Source organism: Vipera ursinii (assembly GCF_947247035.1).
Source record: "Vipera ursinii genome assembly, chromosome: 1".
Taxonomy (NCBI): domain Eukaryota; kingdom Metazoa; phylum Chordata; class Lepidosauria; order Squamata; family Viperidae; genus Vipera; species Vipera ursinii.
The window spans coordinates 26,046,516-26,066,587 of record NC_139512.1 but is presented as its reverse complement, the minus strand read 5'-3'; the positions used below and the strand labels follow the sequence as shown (position 1 = coordinate 26,066,587).

Below are 20,072 nucleotides of genomic sequence, written 5' to 3'. Positions count from 1 at the left end.
ATGTATTGGCGTATTTGGGTCTTTTCCTGTGTAGGATTGAGGGTGTCTTGGTGACGTTTCGACCTTTATGCCTCTGTGAGAAAGACAGATAGATGAATCCTAAGACTTAAACACTACATAGACCATGCAAATGAGGAAGAACACATTATTTCTAATAATGATGATGATGTCAGAAAAATGGCTGTCCAGTCTCTTCTTAAAAACTTCCAGCGTTGGAGCATTTACCACTTCTGGTGGCAGGTTGTTCCACTGGTTAATTGTTCTAACTGTCAGGAAGTTTCTCCTTAGTTCTAGGTTGCTTCTCTCCTTGACTAGTTTCCGTCTGTTGCTTCTTGTCCTGCTTTCAGGTGCTTTGCAGAATAGCTTGACTCCCTCTTCTTTGTGGCAACCCCTGAGATATTGGAACACTGCTATCATATCTTCTTTTTCTTTTTGTATTAATAAAGAAATTATTTCAAAATAGAATGTGACACATGGATTAAAGAGTTCCTACCTAGTAACAACTTTATATGTAAAGGTTAACCTTGGCACACAAAATTGCATTCACTGTTTTCTGTCAGCAGTTTAAACTTTAGGTTGTTTTGATCTTGCTAGAATGAAGCTTGATCTACCGAATGAAGCTTTGAAAAGAGAAATATTCGGCACTGTTGGAAATATTTTGTTAGCCTACATAAACTTTCCAACTGTACAGAAAATGTCTGAGATTCAGATATGGTCATGTGATTTACATTCAGATGCTTGACAGCTGTTTCATAGTTACGATGATTGTTGTGTCTCAGGATCATGTAATCACTTTTTGCCACCTTTTAACAAGCAAAGTCAATGGGGAGGCCAGATTCATCTAACAAAAGTGTTACTAATTTAATAGCTGCAATGAATCTCTTTAACAACTGTGGCAAGGAAAATTGTAAAATGGGCCAAAACTAAACTTAACAGATTTCTCACCTAGCAGCATAAATTTTGGGCTCAATTGTGGTCGTAAGTCAAGGACTACTTTTATCACGTATAATATATATGAATTTAAGTGTTCCGTGCAACTTGTACATGGCTGTACCTGTTGTACCTGTTGTATCTTTGTACATGTGTATATAAATGTATAGCATACATGCATACCTACAAACATGTATGGACATGTATAGATTAGTGTGTTAGTGTGTACAGTATAAAGCGTAATATAGCTCATTTTTCTTTTAACAGATGATCAGGATGCCAGGAGTGATTCACTTCTGTCCACATCCAGAAAGCAAGATCCTCTCATATTGCATCCTGAGATCAAGCAAGAAAGTGGCTCTGGGAAAAAGAAAGTGTCTGCAAAGAAACAAAAGACAGATAATGGTAATTCAGTGCATTTTATATCAGATGTTTTAATAAACACTTTTAGTGGGTGATCTTTGTTGGATTAAATATTTCTGGGTTCAGTGCATCAAATTCAGTCACAAAATTACTCCCAAATCAAATCAGAATTTGTGCATGTGTAGAAGTGAGGATGTAATTTTGGTGTCAATCCTCAGAGCCTTACTTCCTTCTCAAATGCACTAGGAAGAAGGAAAATAGCTAGCAACATCATTCTCATGAATCAGATATACTTGACGCTAAAGTTGGAAAGTTAGCTTCCCTCCAATTGTCCCATAAAATGGAAGGCAAAACTGTAGTCTAGCTTGTGCAGATACCTACCTGACTTTGGGGGAATCAGTGCTTGTTTAATTACATGAATGGAATGGAATCTACTTAGTTTAGAATTCTATTTTAGTAATTATAATAAATGATAATCCTTTTTTCACTTAAAGAATGTAACAATTGCATTATGACATGTACTTTCATAGTCTGGAATCCACTTAATTTACACGAAAGAAACTAAAATGATTCATTAAGATTTGTAAATATTTAATGCATATACGTGAACTGTACCACAGACTGTAGATATCAAGAATAGTGGCATTCAGAGTTCTGTGAGTCTATAGTTTTCTGTGACTTATTTGTTTCTAGAACCAAGGAGGTCCTGCCTGACAAAAGGAAGGTTAGGGTAGAAATAGCATGACTGACAATTGTTACCTTTTGGTAGAAGAAAAATAAGTGCTTGATCTTCTTGAATCAATATATGTTCACTCATTTGAATTATACCCTGCCTTTCCTCCAGAAGTTTAAAGTGGTGTACGCTGCTTATTTACTCTGTTTATTTCTTCCTCCTCCGTGTGATGATTTTTAATGGTACATCGCAAGTATGTTTGCATGTATATATTTATTACTGTATACTTCACCTTATAAATATACTTTTAGAGCAGCGGCCCCAACCTTTTGGACATCAGAGTCCAGTTCCGTGGAGCGAGGTTTTTCCACGGACCGGAGAGAGCATGGTTTTGCGCGCTGCCTGCATCCTGTGGATGGGGCTTCGCTTGTTTGTGTGGCCCGGTTTTTGGCATGCCGCGGGCCAGTATTAATCCATGGAAGAGGGTTGGGGACCCCTGCTTTAGGGATATCCCATAACATACAACCATTCTGTTGTTTTTCTTTTTCCTCCTCTGAGCAATTGTGTGGAATGTTTCAGTTTTATCCATACTATAAGCTTGGAAGCATATCCTTCAGGGGATATCTGTTTCCATCATTATCAGACCAATTTGTTGAACAGCAAACTTTGATTTAGGGTAAAACAGTGCTGCTGAACCAGCAAAAATGGTCCATGCTTTACTGCTATTTGATGGGTTAGGATGAAGGAGCCTGCTATTTAAGGATGGGTGTGTCCTTAGGTCAGAGTGGACAGACTCTGAATCTAGGTCCAAGTAATTGCAGTTGAACTAATTTAAACTTATGCAAATGAGAGATCAAATCAGATTGCTGGTAAGACTGTTCATACTTCTGTAAGCTGGGGATGAGATAAGATGATAACCAAGGGTTTTCAGAGAGACAATAGTTAACTGTTTTGGCCTCTAGTCCACTCACTGCTTTCTTCACTCTCCTCTACCAAACATCTTTCTACCTCTCTAAATAAGTCTATTTTTTATATACAGATAGTCCTCAACTTACGGCTACAATTGCAATTGGCATTCTATTGCCAAGCTAGGTGATAATTAAATGAGTCATGACTACACCCAGTTTTATGACCTTTATTGCCATAGTCATTAAACATCACACAGTTATTAAATGAATCCTGCTTGCCCCATTGACTTGGCTTGCCTGAATCTGGCTGGGAAGATCATAAATAACAATCAGATGACCCCAGGATGCTACAATTGTTGTAAATAAATGCTGGTTGTCAAGTACCCAAATTGCCACCATGCAATCTCTGGGGACACAGTAAGATTTGTGGGCTAATCCATTCCCACAAAAAGTAGCTCTTTATATATTTTAGGCCAAAAGCATAGTTGTCCACATTTGGTGAATCATATTTCTTACAACTTTGCTCATTATTCTTTGGGTCACCGGACTTTCTCATATTGTTGAAAGTAAATACTATATTTAAGATGGTTGTAGCGCCATCTACTGGAAAGACCGCTTCAACAAGAATTCCTCTGATAGCTAAACTAGATTTCGGCCAATACAGCAAAGCTTAGTTAAATCCAAAGTATGATGTTATGCATGTACTGTTACATATGTGTTGTTAGGCAGGGCATAGATTGTTATACGACTTTCTATATTGTAGTGAGATATTTCATTCTAAACTTTCCTTATGGTAAACAAATTAGGGAAAGCAGGCAGAACATGGCTTCTGGAATTCTTTCCAATTTCTTTACCTCCAATACACATAAGGGGCATCAGAATTTTCTGCTGTATAATGAAATAGTATGTGTGTGTGTTTGTTTCTTGCCCATGTGTATTCATATACACTGGGTCACAAAGGGTATACTGCAGGGGTGTCAAACTCAATTTCATTGAGGGCCGCATCAGCATTGCGGTTGCCCTCAGGGGGCCAGGTGGGTATGGCCAGGGTGGGCGTGGCCTACTGGGTGGGCGTGGCTAGAGTGCATATGGCCTACTGGGTGGGCGTGGCCAGCTCTACATCATTCGCATCGAGGGTGCCTATGGGGGCCTGGGCAGGAGTGGGACAGATCTGAGGGTCTCTGGCAGAAGGAGGGTCTCTGGGCCAGGGCCAAGGCAGTGAGGGCCGTTCCCTCACTGTTTCCAGGATGGCTTCATGGGCCGCATGAAACCACTTCGCGGGCCGGATCCGGCCCCCGAGCCTTGTGTTTGACATGTCTGGTATACTGCATTTGCTTAACTTTAGTTCACATAACCAGGAGGGGTTGAGTTTGAACAGTTTATAGTTTCAGAATAACTGAAAATTAATATATCGTACATTGAGTGAGGGAGCTGAACACATTTGCTCATTAGAGAGTAACAAAAATACAGTCGCTGGGAAAAATGAAAATTTCATGTTGAGTATATTACGTTACAAATGTGAAAATGTATCACTATATCTCAGTGCTATTTTCATGGTGTCAACACTTAAATAGAATCAATATCTAATGAGCTTGAGTGTTGGCAGATTTAGGACAGGTAAGAGAACAACCTGTTTCACATAGTTATACTCAGTGCTTTTTCTGTAAAAGAAAAAGGTGCCGGAACTCACACACGTCATACAACCCGCCTTGCCTACCCTACAAGGTTCCATCCAAAAAAAGGTGCCAGAACTCCGTTCTGAGCGTTCTATGACAAAAAAAGCCCTGGTTATACTGTGTCATTCACTGCCACAAGTGATCGCTACCAATTTGCACAGTTTGAAAGAGAGATAAACAGGTTGAAGGAGAATAAGGTAAACAGTGGCTACCATATATAACCTTGTCTCTTATCTAAAATATATTTAAAGCAAATATGTTCTCTGGATCTTTTAGATTTCTATTTCTATCTGCACCAGCCAATAAAGCTAGTAGTAAAGCTTTTGGCAATTGTAGTCCAAAGAAATTGGAAACATCCTATTAAGTACTATAGACTGAAAATATTAGAGCAATGTTGTGGAATGCAAATTGGGGCATAATACAGGTTGACTTTAAACAGTTTGTTTAGTGACCATTCAGATTTACGACAGTGAAAAAAGTGACTCATGATCATTTTTTACACTTATGACTGTTACAGCATCCCCGTGATCACGTGATCAAAATTCAGACGCTTGTCAACTGACTCATATTTATGATTATTCCACTGTCCTGAGGTCATGTGATCACTGTGATCTTTTGACAAGCAAAGTCAATGGGGAAGTCGGATTTATTTAAAAACCATGTTACTAATTTAACAACTGCAGTGATTCACTTAACGATTGTGGCAACAAAGGTCCTAAAATGGGGCAAAACTCAACAAATGTCTTGCGTAGCAACAGAAATTTTGGACTCAATTGTGGTCATAAGTTGAGGACTACCTGTACGATATTTGGGTCCTGACTTCCCATTTATATATAGTTTGTGTTCCCATTTGAGGAATTGCACGTTGAACAAGAAGAGGTTTGTTCTAATTGAGCAACTCTTCTTACTTCCCCACCCATTTTTCACAATTCAGGCCTTTAGATCAGGGGTCTTCAAACTTGGCCCTTTTATGACTTGTGGACTTCAACTCCCAGAATTCCTCAGCCGGGCACGCCAGCTGAGGAATTCTGGGAGTTGAAGTCCACGGGTCGTGAAAGGGCCAAGTTTGAAGACCCCTGCTTTAGATGATCTTTTTTACAAAAGCTGGAAGACACAAAACTCTATGTCACTTAAAATATATAATGCCATTAAGGGCTTAGGTTCTTCCTCATTCTTCATATAAAATTAAAATCATCTGCTATATTGATATATTAAAGAGAAGTTTCTCTTTAGTGTGCTCAATTAAGCAAGATGGCATTTTGAATATTGAAAATTTTCAAGTTAGCCTGTAATTTTGGTTTTCAGCATGGCCAGCTTGAACCAGTTTTAGAGAGACATTTGATATTTGGTTAAAAAGAACAAACCCCACTCCTTACTAGCATTGATGATGTTATCTAGTTTGGGTAATGAAGCATCTGCAAGAAAACAACAGAGAGCACCAAGGAATCCTCATTGGTTAAAAACAATTCTGATTTGATTTTAATACAATGCATAATGAATTAAATGCACAGTACTGGCTACCATCTGAAGAGCACTAAGTTAACAAATAACCTAGTGTAGGTTTTTAGGATTTTACTCTCAGGATCTTGCAAACTGCAGCGTATAAGGTAAGATTCTCAAGTGTGAATTTGTTCTTTATGCCATCTAGGTTTGGTCTAAGGCAGAGGTGTCAAACTCAATTTCATTGAGGGCCGCATCAGCATTGCGGTTGCCCTCAGGGGGCCGGGTGGGTATGGCCAGGGTGGGCGTGGCCTACTGGGTAGGCGTGGCTAGAGTGCATATGGCCTACTGGGTGGGCGTGGCCAGCTCTACATCGTTCGCATCAAGGGTGCCTATGGGGGCCTGGGCAGGAGTGGGACAGATCTGAGGGTCTCTGGCAGAAGGAGGGTCTCTGGGCCAGGGCCAAGGCAGAGGGGGCCGTTCCCTCACTGTTTCCAGGATGGCTTCGCGGGCCACATGAAACCACTTCGTGGGCCGCATCCGGCCCCCGGGCCTTGTGTTTGACACGTCTGGTCTAAGGCTAAGCTGAAAATCCTGAGAATTATTATCAGTTGAGATCTCTTGTCTTTGACTTGTGCATGGTGCTACCGTTGACCCTTACAATAGATTACAAATACTGATATATAATCTTAAGACTTAATCAGTATGGGTGAATCATTGGAGAGACTGAGGAATTAGGATGAATTTTAACAACCCTAATATGGTGATGACCTATAAAGCCCTAAATGGCATGGGTCCGGATTACCTTAGGGAGCACCTGCTGCCAGCATCAGCTTCCCATTGTCCTGTGCGCGCCCACAGGGAATCCTCCTTAGGAGGAGGAATCCTCCTTAGGATTCCTCCAGTTAGAGATTGCCGGCGGGTGATTCCCAGGGGGAGGGTGTTCTCTGTGGGTGCTCCCACCCTTTGGAACGAACTGCCAATGGAACTTTGGACTGCCCCCGACCTTCACTTGTTTCGCTGGGACTTAAAAACCTGGTTGTTTGTATTGTCTGGCCTGGACTGAGGGATATTAATTTAATTATTTAATTTAATTTAATTTAATTTAATTTAATTTAATTTAATTTAATTTAATTTAATAATTAAATAATAAATTAAATTAAATTAAATTAAATTAAATTAAAATTTTAATGTTATCTTAATTTTGTGGGCTTGTATTAATTTAATTTAATTTTATTCTCTCTTTTTGTATTGTTTTTAACTTGCCCTGTGAACCGCCCTGAGTCCTTCGGGAATAGGACAGTATATAAATTCAATAAATAAATAAATAAATAAATAAATAAAAGCACTTCTGTAGTACTTTCTATGTGTTCAATGCATTTCATAAGTATAGTTTTATAATTCTTATAAAAACTCTGTAAATAGATGGTATTATTCCTATATTATAGATTTGGAAGACTAAGACTTGGGAAAATGGTTTGCTTAAAATTGTGGAGTCAGTTTATGCCAGAGGCTATATTTTATTTGAATATATTCAAATACTATATTGGCTGAAAAGTAGAAACCTAGTTTCTAACTGTTAATTTATGTGCATTTTTAATATATGTTTAGTAGCATTTTTTAAAAAAATATACTAGAAACAACTTGCAATCCCAAACCATCAAAAGCGAACAATAAATATATATATATAAAAGGCATTATGTACCTGTTCAAGAAATAACCAAAGTACTGGTGCATATGTAGACTTGAGTTGGAAGAAACCAAGTGAAACTAATTTTTAAATGCATGTTACCATGTATTATTGTCAATGTATTTCCTAAATTTCCAGTTATGACTTTAGTGGATGAACCTTTGATTCGTGCAACAACATATATTCCTCTGATGGATAATGCAGACTCGGGCGTAACAGAGGGAAAGAGAGAAGCAGCTGATTTGGTGAGGCATGATGGTCTTGAAGGACTGCAGAAAACCAGTGTGAAGAAACCGAAGAATGAAACTGAGAAAGGTATTGGTGCAAAAGAGAAGGCAGGGCCAGGAAAACCAGTTGATCGTGCTACGATGCACGGAGACATAGTCATTTTTTTTAATTGGATTTATCTACCACCCTTTCCCATTGCCACAATATTCTTAAGAATTTGAGGGTTTCATTTTTTTTTTAATTGAGAAAAGTTTAGACTGTGGGCAGTTGCAGAATTTATGATAAATGGATTGAAACCAAATGGTGAATGGAAGGGGAGGGCTGGATAAGTTGCATCAGAAATCAAAGGGAATGGAGAGGAAAGAAAGGAACAAAAGAGGCAACAGGCAAGAAAAGGGGGAGAGGTCCTGTTCAGGTGACACAAAAAGTTTTAAAATTCACCAGTCAAACCTGTCCAAGCAATAACTGATATTCAGAATCATCATCAAAGGTGTTCCTAATTTTTAGTTCTTTGGGAGAAAATACCGTCTTCCAATCTTAAGGCATTTTGCTTTGCAGTTGGGATTTTCCCAGGCAAATCAGAAGTATTTTCCTTACTAGTAAGCCTAAGATTTTTCTGTATTTGCTAGAATCTTTGGAGATCTACTATTTTGAGTCATTTTTTCATCTCCCTAACTAAATTCTTTCTGTATTTCACTTTGAGAGTTGTGTTGGCTTGGCCTTCTGATAAAAGCTTGATATTGCTGTTTGCGGCTGGTTTACCTGTACCAGAAATGATTAAGTTCAGTATTTTAGGTAATGATCAGAGAACTTGCTGATGGCCTCACAAAGCTGAAATGCCTGAACTCTGATGTTAATTTCCAAGTAGAGGAATACATTAAGTTCCTGAAATATGTTTTTCAGAGGTTGATAGCAGAGTTCTGAGATGAACATAAACATGAAAGTAATGACTGTATGCATATCTGATGTCTGTGTTGTTTGAAGAGTAGTCAAAACAGTATCTTTTATTTTAAGTTTCATAAAAGAAAGATAGGGAGCCTTGAAGCGACCTGCCAGTGAGCAGCCTCTATTTTTCTTTTTAAGTTGGCATATGAAAAAACATATTTTTAAATCTATCTTTTGGTGGGAAATCCACTTTTTTTATCTTGGGTTGGAAATAATCTGAGCATTGGAAGTTCTTCTTTCTGTTTACCTGTAAGAGAACAAAAAAACCCAAAATTATTATTTATGATAGGATAAGCCTCAGATGGAACCAAAATGATACCAGTACGCTTTCCAATAGAGTTACTCTCTGTGCTTAGGGAGATTCTGCCTGTAGATTGCCACTAATCCATGCTTTCTTTTTAATGGTGCCTTGCGCTCCAAACGTACTGGAGAGCTTACAACAATAATTTGGAGTTTTGTCTCTCAAACATTTCCTAGGCAGAGGCATAAACTTTATTTGCCAATACAAGTAGTCCTCTCTTACTGACTGCACTTGGGACCAGCAATTCTGATGCTAAGTGACATGGTTGTTAAGTGAAACATCATACGACTGTGCCCACCTTATGTCGGTTCTGGCTGTGGTTGTGCAGCAGATCACCCACAGTCATTAAGTACAACGTCATGTGACTTCCTACCAGTTTCCCCTTTGATTTTGTTTGTCAAAAGCTAGCTTTAAAGGTCACAAATGGCAGTCACGTGACTATATGATGCTGCAACTGTTATAAATACATGTCAGTTGTGAAGCACCTGAATCACATTCACCTGATCATGGGGATGCTTTGAGAGCCATAACTTTGAGGACCAATTGTAAATCTCCTTTTTCAGCACTGTCATAACTTCCAACAGTCACTGAACAAGCAGTTGGTAAGCAAAGACTACTGGTATTTATTATATTTATACTTTGCTAGTTCCTATGAGAAAGCCTGCTGAAAAGTGGTCTTCCATGTATCACAGAATAGTAGTTTTCCTTCTACTCTTACTGTAAAAATGATCCTTGGTGGAGCAGTGGGCTAATGCCTCCTTAAGTAACACCAGCTGCCTGCAATTAGTGCAGGTTTGAGTCCCACCAGGCTCAAGGTTGACTCAGCCTTCCATCCTTCCCGAGGTAGGTAAAATGAGGACTGTAGAGAACCCAGACCTACAAAAGACCTTTTTTATTCCTATATTAAAAATCACAGAATTCTCCCTTCCTGTCTCTAGTGATTATATTTCTGCCAGTGTAAAATCTGCTTTCCTCTACCTACAAAAGACCCTTTTAATTTCTATATTAAAAGTTATACAGTTTTGCATCCTTGAGTTGTAGTGATAAATCTCTTTACACTAACAAGACTTGTTTTTTATGATTGTCCTTGCTTCAAGATAATACCTCTGCCTTTCCCCAATTATAATTATGAAGTCTGCATTCCTGTGATAAACCTATGCCCCCTGCTTCATTTATAACAAGACCTGTCTCCTGTATTTGTCCTTGCTTTACAACCCTTGTCAACATTTGTATAAAATAGCTATGCATTATTGTTTCCTGTAATGGCCTTTACCCTCTTCATTATCAGTTCTCTGTTAGCATAAACTATGTTTTATTGTTTCCTTTGACCTCACATATGTTCATTAGCAGATGTGTGTAATGAGTTATGTTTTCCTTTGACCTCACATATGTTCATTAGCAGATGTATGCAATGAGTTATGTTTTCCTTTATGTTAATTCCTCATGTGTATTTTCCCCCCTCCCAAATGAAACAGCTTAATAAAAGGAGGGCTTGTGGAGCTGTTCAGGGGACACATCATCCACCCCGAGCACTCCATGCTCCCTCACTTTCTTGTATTAGGTGCCTCAGTCTGTCTTACTCTGTCTCTAACTCTGCCTAAATCATCGCAGTTCCCAAGTATGACCGTCGGAACTTCCGGCATACTGGGTCGGTGGTAAAAGGCAAGATCCTTCCTTATTCAAGGTGTTCACCCTTGCCGAGGGTCCCTCCAAATTCTCACCCCTGTTAAGGGGCTCTAAGAGTTGAAGCCAGAACCCTGACCGGTCGTTCATCGCAACAAAGGACCCAATAAGCTGACTTTGTAATAATGCCGCTTGGGGGGGGGGGCGGGCGAAAGCCCTAATAAGCAGGCATATATACATAGAATGAAGGCTATTGCTAAGCACATTGATTTGTGCTTTAGATTGTAAGCCGCCCTGAGTCTTCGGAGAAGGGCGGGATATAAATGGGATTTTAAAAAAATAAATACACTGCTTTCTTCTTATAACTGTTCTGTTGATTTCATTATAGAAAACGCAGATGTGAAATTTAAGGATTTTATCTTAGTTATGAAGAACATGATATTCACAGAAGAGGAGGTCATGAATGTGGTGGAGTTATTGAAGGAGAAATCTAATGCCATACAGGAGATTCTGCAGAAGGTAACTGGTGCTTTGAGGCTAGCATTGCTATTGCATTTGCTTACCATCCAAATAAATACCTGGATTTTCTTTCTTTGAAAAATAAGCAAACAAATAAATAAATCTGGATTTTCTTTCTTTGGACAACAGATCAGAAGATTTTTGAGGACACTTTTAATGATGTCACTATTTTGTTCCTGCACCACATAAGATACATTTCCTGGCTGCTGGTTCTTGAGCAGAAACACGTGCCACAAATGCATTGTTTTATTACATAAGTTCATCTTGGATTTTGTACGGTAGCATAGTTAGTATGTGTCATTGCTTCTAAAGAAAGTGCATAGGTAACTGGGAATCCTTGAAGCTTTCTGATAAGCTATTTCCCAGCAGTATTTGCTCTTCCAGAGGATATTCTGCTCTGGTCCTATTTGGCCAATTCTTTTTGTCCTTGAGTTAGATTCTGTGCCTTATTTATTGCAACCCTAAAATATTTCACACACATACTAGTGAATTTAATAGTATTTACCACATGCCTAGCAGTAGTTTTTTGACTGGTTCAGAAATTCTATGGCTATTCAAACTGATGAGTTATCGATCTTCTTAAATCAAGGGTTCTGAAACTGCTGCTGCATGTAGTCATTAATATGAATGAATTTAGGACTTAAGTATAACAGGGACTTACTGTATATCAGGAAATAAGCTAAAGGAGGAAAATGGATGGCAGGAACATGATCATGATTTGCTGCGGCTTGTTCCTATTGAGTTAAACTGATTTATTGTGACATGCGATCTGGTAATTAGTTTCTTCATAAGTTCATTTTATGTTCTTCATGAAGGCAAGTAAAGGAGACTCCGCTGCAGTGCTCCATCAGCTGCAAGAAAAGGATAAATTGCTTATGGCAGCAAAAGAAGAAGGTGCTGTTGCAAAGGAACAATGCAAGCAGCTCTCCCAGGTACAGTGAATCCCAGAGTAAGCAAATGTACCATTACTGGTATAATCAGATATAAAGGGAGGAACAATCATTCATGGAAAGAACAGCTAAGCGTGTCATTTATACCACTAATAAAAACAGGTTTGATGTTAGGCATTTTTTTAAAAAAACTTTTCAGTAGGAAACACTTCAGGTCTGAAGACAAGGTGGGGCAAATCCATAGGGGGAAGCATACATAACAGTCTCTGTTCTCCCAACTCCTTCCAGCACCTCTTTGTTACTTTTATAAAGAATTCGATGCCTCCTCCCCCTCCCCACACCCTGCCTATCTATCTTTCAACTTTTTTAAAAATTACTTTTTCTGTTTTCCTACTGTGAGCTGTGTCCAGTCTCACCTCTTTAAAATCCGGGAACCTACTAAAGCATCTACTGGTAGCATTATGTCTGCCTTTGGTGCCTGTCAATTCCCACGTCCTATTGATTTTTTTTTAAGATTCATTTAATTAAAAAGAAATAAAAGAGATGCTTAAATGCTGTAGAGCAAAATGTAACCCCTAAGTAAATTCCTTCTTTCCAGGAATGCTTTCTGAGTCTCACAGATGTTCTGAGTCATACCTAGAACTATGATAGGGAACTGCAATCCTGTCCTTTGTTTAAAGTGGCCATGGGCCTCAGAATAAGGCGGAGTATTGAAAAGAGATACTCTTTGATTTGGTTGTAGGAACTGATGGCAGAGAAAGAAAGAAGCAATTTGGTTCTGGCAAAACTGAGAGAGCGTGTTAACACATTGGAAAAAGAGCATGGGGGTTTCCAAAACAAAATCCATGTGGGCTACCAAGAAAACCAGCAGATGAAAATGAAGGTAAAGTCAACATGTCTAATGAAAAATGCAAATGTTCATTTTGACTTGAGTATCCAGATGCTTAGGATGAGGAGCATGCATTATAGCCCTTGGGTGCATATTACAATTTCTCTGTGTTTTTGTAGGTAACCTCTTTTCTTTCTCATGTAATGTGAATCAGCTAGTGTGTTTTTTTTAAAAGTATTCACCTTTACATAATTTTAAACTGCTTTTTTCCCACAGGATACTAATTTCTTTTGTAAATTTTATTATATTTGCTAACAAATTGATTTTTTTTAAAAAAAGCAGCACCTACACCAAATTACACTTAGTTGTAGGTTCTTTATTAAAAGTGCATCAGATTTTTGTTTTTAAAAATGCAGATCCTTAAATCCTGAAACAATCCCTAGCTAGATGGTTTCTCTAAACCATCTGCTCAGCTTCTATGCAAGCAGACTTTCCTTTTTCCATGCCAAGATATTGCAGACCTGTGGCTAAATAAACATTTTAAGCAAACTGGAATTTTTGTGTAATTGTTCTTTTGAACAGTGTGGAACAGAAAAAGTGACCTGTAAAGGACCCTGAGTCACGCTTCAGTAGACATTCCCTAAATTCTTTCTTTCCCATATCTTGATTTCATTGTATATCTCCTAATTATCAGAATGAGGTTCACATGACATACAGACCCTAGATGATCAGTAGTCGCTTCATGTTTGAATATCAGCTTTGTTCCTGAATTATTGATAGGACTCTACTGTAAGGACATGGAAAAGCAAGATAGTGCTCATGTTTTGAAAACCTCATATATAATTTCAAGTTTGACTAGGATTTAGATTATGCACCTTTTTCAGGTTATACTACTGTTTTACATAGTTTCATTGCAGAGTTTGAAGACTTAAAGTAAAAGGTTTCTTAAAGTTTCCCTTCCTTTATAGTAACAATTGCAAAACCAGAATACTAATTTAAATTACAGTTTAAAAACAACCAATGGAACATAATAAGGAAACACTAATTAAATTACAAAGTACAAAAAAATAATGGAAGTACATTAAAACCTAGGGAATTCAAACTTTAAAGGAATATTACAATATCAACCAAGTGGTTATTTTATAATAGAGAAAATAACAATGCTCTATAAAATCATATCATTAATTAAATAAGCTAATAATATGAAACATAAAAACAAAAGAGACCTTAGTGTTTAATTACATTGCAGGAGCTAAAACTGGGGAAATGTCAGTGTGATTCAACAATGATTAGGTTCAAAGTTCCTAGATTTCTTATTGAGAAATAAATTGGGGGAACTAATCTGGTGATAGCCTTTTCTTTATTTCTTGAAGAAATAAAGCCGAAAGTAGACCACAGTTTGGATTAGTAAACGATAAGTCCCTGTGTTTTATATGGAATCACATAAATTACAAAGTGGTTATCTTAAAGGAATATAATAATGTTTTCCATGTCACAGTTTCAACAGCTTCGTGAACAGATGGAAACAGAGATCAATCGTCTAAAGCAGGAGAATGGCATCTTGAGAGATGCTGTCAGTACTTCCACAAATCAAATGGAAAGCAAGTACGCCATTATGGTCATTTTGTTAAAACATCTATCTTGTGCTTTTGAACTTGAAATGGTTTGTTATTGTTATTATTGTTGTTATCATCATCATCATCATCATCATGTATTATTGTGGAGAAACATAATGTGATTTTGAAGGTTAGGTAAACCACTTCTGCACTGTTGTCAAGAAGGGTTGGGTAGGGGGTGGGGGGGAGGGATTGTTAATGATAAAATGTATTGAAAAACTTTTCAATAAAAAAAATTAAAAAAAAGAAATTACCCGGAGCAAAGCTACAAGGAGACTTACCTTTTTTTAATCTTAGTTGTATGGTTCTGTTAGATCCATTGCAGCGCATTGAGGGATTCAGAGGGGCTGAGAAAAAGATAGTATTCATATAGTTTTGTATCCTATAAAATGGATATTTTTCTATTTCTATTACAGAAAGCAAGTTCTAGGGATTTATCGTTATTGTTTTTTTTTATTGAAAAGTTTTATCATACATTTTATCTTTAACAATCCCCCCTACCCCTCCCCTATCCCTCCCTACCCCTCCCCCCCTCCCCTCCCCCCCCCCCGACTTCCCAGAGCTAAGTACAAGGTATAAAAAACCAAAAAAAAACCAATCATAAACATCCATATGCTAACAACCATAAACTCTGAGATCTATCTCTCTCTAGCTCATATAGGATAACTACAATTAATATAGATATATAAAAAAAGAGAAAAGAAAAAAAAGAGGAGAAAAAAAAGGAAGACTTATTCAAATGCTACATGAAACTTCTTAGTCCCATATTTGTTCTGGATATACTCAATCCATTTTCTCCACTCCATAACATAACGTTCTTGCGAGTGATCTTTCAAATAAGCCGAAATCTTTGCCATCTCGTTATTGTTTTTTATTTCCTTTTAAAAATCAGCATTATCAGGTTGAGTATTCTTCATATTACTGTCAACATGTAGGGGAGATCAGTCTGATAGGAGGTTTGCTGATAAGAAGAGAGTTCTGTATTAATTGTCATTAATTTTAGTTTTTCAGCTGTAGGAGATAGCATGGGAATTTATCCCAATCTGTTCTACCATTTGGTGTAAAACTAAGTTTAGAAAAATTTCTGCCTCTAAGCAGCACAAGGGAGAATGCTTAATAAATTAATACCCTATCTCATGGGTAGGCAACCTCGGCTCATTTATGACTCATGGACTTCAACTCCCAGAATTCCTGAGCCAGCATAGCTGGCTCAGGAGTTCTGGGAGTTGTAGTCCATGAGTCATAAGAGAGCTGAGGTTGCCTACCCCTGACCTATCTTATAACATAGAATCAATATGTGTTAACTATACAGCTGTTGCTGTGCCTGAATGGTTTCTCCTGCAATTTTGCACTGAACTTACTTGTTTAGGGCCTTCTTTGTTCAAAGTGTATACTCATTGTCTTAGTGAATTTTGGATGATAATTTGGAGATTTTCTTTACAACAGACATTTGGAGGCAGGGGCAATTTTTTTTTTAATTCCATTTATATCCCGCCCTTCTCCGAAGACTCAGGGAGGCTTACAAGCTTAGCAGTAGCCTTCATTCTATGTATATGCCTTCTTATTAGGGCTTTCGCCCCCCCCCAAGAGGCATTATTACAAAGTCAGCTTATTGCCCCCAACAATCTGGGTCCTCATTTTACCTACCTTGGAAGGATGGAAGGCTGAGTCAACCTTGAGCCTGGTGGGATGCGAACCTGCACTAATTGCAGGCAGCTGGTATTACTTAAGGAGGCATTAGCCCACTGCTCCATCAAGGCATTTGGCATTTCAGAATCTGTACACATGAGAGGAGCAAAATGTAATCAAGAATGGTTTCCCTTGTTTCTTTGCTCTTTAACTAGGAAACTGAATTTTGTTTTTAATAGAATATATAGTTGGCCCAGTAACATAACCATATTATATTTTTTTAACAGTTGCCATATGTGCTTAAAATATTACCATATCTTCAGTCATGGTGACTGCAGCTTGACCTGTCCAAATGTGCTTCATTCACATTGTCTACATTGTGAAAATAACCAATTGTATTTGTATCTAGGCAGTCTTCGGAACTCAACAAATTGCGTCAAGATTATGCTAGACTGGTGACCGAGCTGACAGAAAAAAGTAACAAACTGCAGCAAGAAGAGCTCCTAAAGAAAAATGCAGAACAAGCCATCAATCAGTTAAAGGTGAGCATCAACTTGTCTTCATAGTTGCGGCAAATCCTGTGCCCCAAACATGCAAATCAGAAGATTTTTTGCTGCTGAGAGGAAATGTGACTTTGCAGTCTCTCCCATGGGAGGATTGCCAATAGATTGCAAGATTTGGATCCAAAGTGAAGAAAGTGCTTTGGAATCATCCATCCTTTCCTGAAACACTTTAATGAAGTTTTGTCTTTTCTTGGTTGTGTGAGATCCAAAGAAGGTATAGCTTGTTTATAATACTACTGACAGGTATGGTAAGCTTATGCATGTCAGATCAAACAACTTACCCTGTTTTGTTTCCAAATACCTGCAAGTAGTTGCCAACAAGTTGGTACCTGTTATTATTTCTTGTAGTTCTTATTTATAAAACTGCATATTGCGTGCAGTTTTGATTGCCACAATATAAAAAAAGATGTTGAGACTCTAGAAAAAGTGTAGAGAAGAGCAACAAAGGTAATTAGGGGACAGGTGAAGAATGGTTGCAGTAGTTGGGTATGTCTAGTTTAATGAAAAGAAGCACTAGGGATGACATGATAGCAGTGTTCCAATATCTAAGGGGCTGCCCCAAAGAAGAGGTCAGCCTATTCTCCAGAGAACCTGAAGGCAGGACAAGAAGCAACAAATGGAACCTAATCGAGGAGAGAAGCAACCTGGAACTAAGGAGAAATTTCTTGACAGAACAATTAATCAGTGGAATGGCTTGCCTCCAGATGTTGTGGGTGCTTCAGCACAAGTGTTTGTCTCCTGCTTGAGCAGGAGGTTGGACTAGAAGACCTCCAAAGTCCCTTCCAGCTCTGTTATTCTGTTATGTGTACAGCAGGAACACATAAATTGTATGTCACAAAATTACTAGTGGCCTCAGGAAGAGCAGATGAATCTGAAATGCTTCCTTTACCAGTTGGTTTGTGTGATTTTAAACCAACACAAAATTAAAATAATTACATTTGTTTTTTCCTACTTCCTCTTTCTAATGCCCATTTTATCTCTGAAAAATCCTCCTGAATGTTAGAGAAACCTTGGAACAACTTTTTAGGAGGGGTGAAAGTGGCAGTTCTATTATATTATTGATTTGTCATGCTTACAAACTGTATTTTCTGCCTGCTTTTAATCAGTGCAATGCTGTATTTCATGATCATGCAAAAATTCTGCAAAGGGCACTTTGACCATCAAAGGATATGCATAGGCAAGCAATATGTTACTAGAATACACAATAATTGTGAACTCTTCTTTTAATGAATTACTAAGTACAGAAACATTATGACCTGTATATAAATCAATGCCAACAAGTTATAAACTATCCTTTTATTGACAGAGCATGTGTTGTAGCATTGTAAAAAAATGTCTCATAATTTTATTTGGGAATAGAGATGGCACCCAACAGTAATTTATTAGATCACATTATGTAAGTGACTTGTGTTTTCTAAATGATACGTGTCAGGTTAGAAGTATTATTATATATGTTATTTAAAAATATGTATTACATCTCTTCAGTACTGTTTCTTAAATCAGTTCATAATGTTTAAAAGAAATATACAAAATAGCAAAGTAAAGTTGCTTTTAAGGTGCAGATAGAAGATAATTTAAAGATCATGTTTTAATGATCTAACTATTTTTGGTAGAATAAGACATTCATTCTTACACCAACAAGATTCCCTGGAAGCAGCATTTCCATGAATAAAAATTTATATATTTTTTATTTTATTTTAATTCCATTTATATCCCACCCTTCTCCGAAGACTCAGGGCGGCTTACAAGCTTAGCAGTAGCCTTCATTCTATGTATATGCCTGCTTATTAGGGCTTTCATACACCCCCCAAGCGGCATTATTACAAAGTCAGCTTAATTGCCCCCAACAATCTGGGTCCTCATTTTACCTACCTCGGAAGGATGGAAGGCTGAGTCAACCTTGAGCCTGGTGGGATGCGAACCTGCACTAATTGCAGGCAGCTGGTGTTACTTAAGGAGGCATTAGCCCACTGCTCCACCAAGGCTCTTATAAAAATCACCCTAACCTCCTGTATTATTTATGAACTTGCATAGTCCGTCTTCTGAGATAATTTCATATTCATGTCCATATGCGAACAGAAATGCAGATTGGTGGTAAAGGAATTCTGGATGATTGACTGGTTACGCTATAAAAATGGAATAGCTATCTCAGTAAATTACTTTAACTGATTTAGTGGAATGGGATTTCTTTTTGTTTTATTGTTATGATAACCATGGATCAGTTCCTGTCCTGACTATAGGTAGTAGTTGCTTGACTGGTAGGTTTGTAAAACAATTCTTAATTTGCTCCTGCCATATTTGTTTAGGGTCTGAATTGTGTGGAATTGCAAACATGGTGCTCTGTTTACTTGCATGGCCTAATCTAGTTCACATTAAAATGTGTTGATTATATGGGGATATGTCAGTTTCTCAACCTCACAATTTTAAGGTGTCTGGATTTCAATAACCAGAATTCTCCAGCCAACATACTATCTAGGGAATTCTGGGAGTTGAAGTTCACACCTTAATATTCTGAGGTTAAGAACCGTTGGAATATATTCATACCTTTATTATTATAATCATTATAATCATTCAATTTTTTTGCCCACCTTTTTTAGTATCAGCCTTGAGTTATTTATTCTACTCCATGTCTGTTAGATACTTGAGTAATCTGCTTTTTAAATGTTTGCATTAGTGCATGACTCAAAACTATTAAGAACAAGAAGTATTTGGCTTCCCTTTTATGATTTGTGGGTGATGCAGTAATACAGGCAGTCATGTTTATTCTTTTCCTTTCCTTTAAACTTGAAGGCACAACAACAGGAAGCTGAACGAAGATGGGAGGAAATGCAAAGCTATCTCAGGAAACGGACAGCAGAACACGAGGCCGCCCAGCAAGGTGCATTCAGAGCGTCTTCCTTGCTGCTGAATATGACCCCTCCTTTTTTATCAGTGGGATAAAACTGGTTTCTTTAAAGTTCTTTTTGTGTTGCTGGGAACATGGGATTTCCGATACAGTATTGGCATTGTTCAAAGCAAGGCATCTAATTTTTGCTGGTTTCCCTTTTACCTACTACAGCCTTCCTGTCTCTCCATTGAAGAGAAGGGAAAGAGGACTGCAAAATTCAATTATCTTGGTATGCAGAAATGCCTTCTGGGAGAATAGAACCACCATTGGTTACATCCCCTAATGTGTAATAAATAGCTTGTTCTTAGTAGTGTGAGAGTGTGATGCACTTTCTGTCTCTATTCTCCAGAGAGGTGATCTCA

The 20,072-nt window shown here is 37.9% G+C and overlaps 1 protein-coding gene across 5 annotated transcripts in view; it reads left to right on the top strand.

Moving 5' to 3' along the window:
- KTN1 (kinectin 1) overlaps window positions 1–20,072 on the top strand; it is a 95,998-nt gene that overhangs the window by 22,715 nt on the left and 53,211 nt on the right. For all 5 annotated transcript variants that reach the window (XM_083378040.1, XM_083378042.1, XM_083378041.1 and 2 more), the window contains exons 3-10: window positions 1,198–1,335; window positions 7,819–7,995; window positions 11,166–11,296; window positions 12,112–12,228; window positions 12,929–13,069; window positions 14,514–14,620; window positions 16,670–16,802; window positions 19,614–19,701. In XM_083378040.1, the coding sequence (XP_083234166.1) occupies window positions 1,198–1,335; window positions 7,819–7,995; window positions 11,166–11,296; window positions 12,112–12,228; window positions 12,929–13,069; window positions 14,514–14,620; window positions 16,670–16,802; window positions 19,614–19,701 (1,032 nt within the window). The remainder of the gene's footprint in view (window positions 1–1,197; window positions 1,336–7,818; window positions 7,996–11,165; window positions 11,297–12,111; window positions 12,229–12,928; window positions 13,070–14,513; window positions 14,621–16,669; window positions 16,803–19,613; window positions 19,702–20,072) is intronic.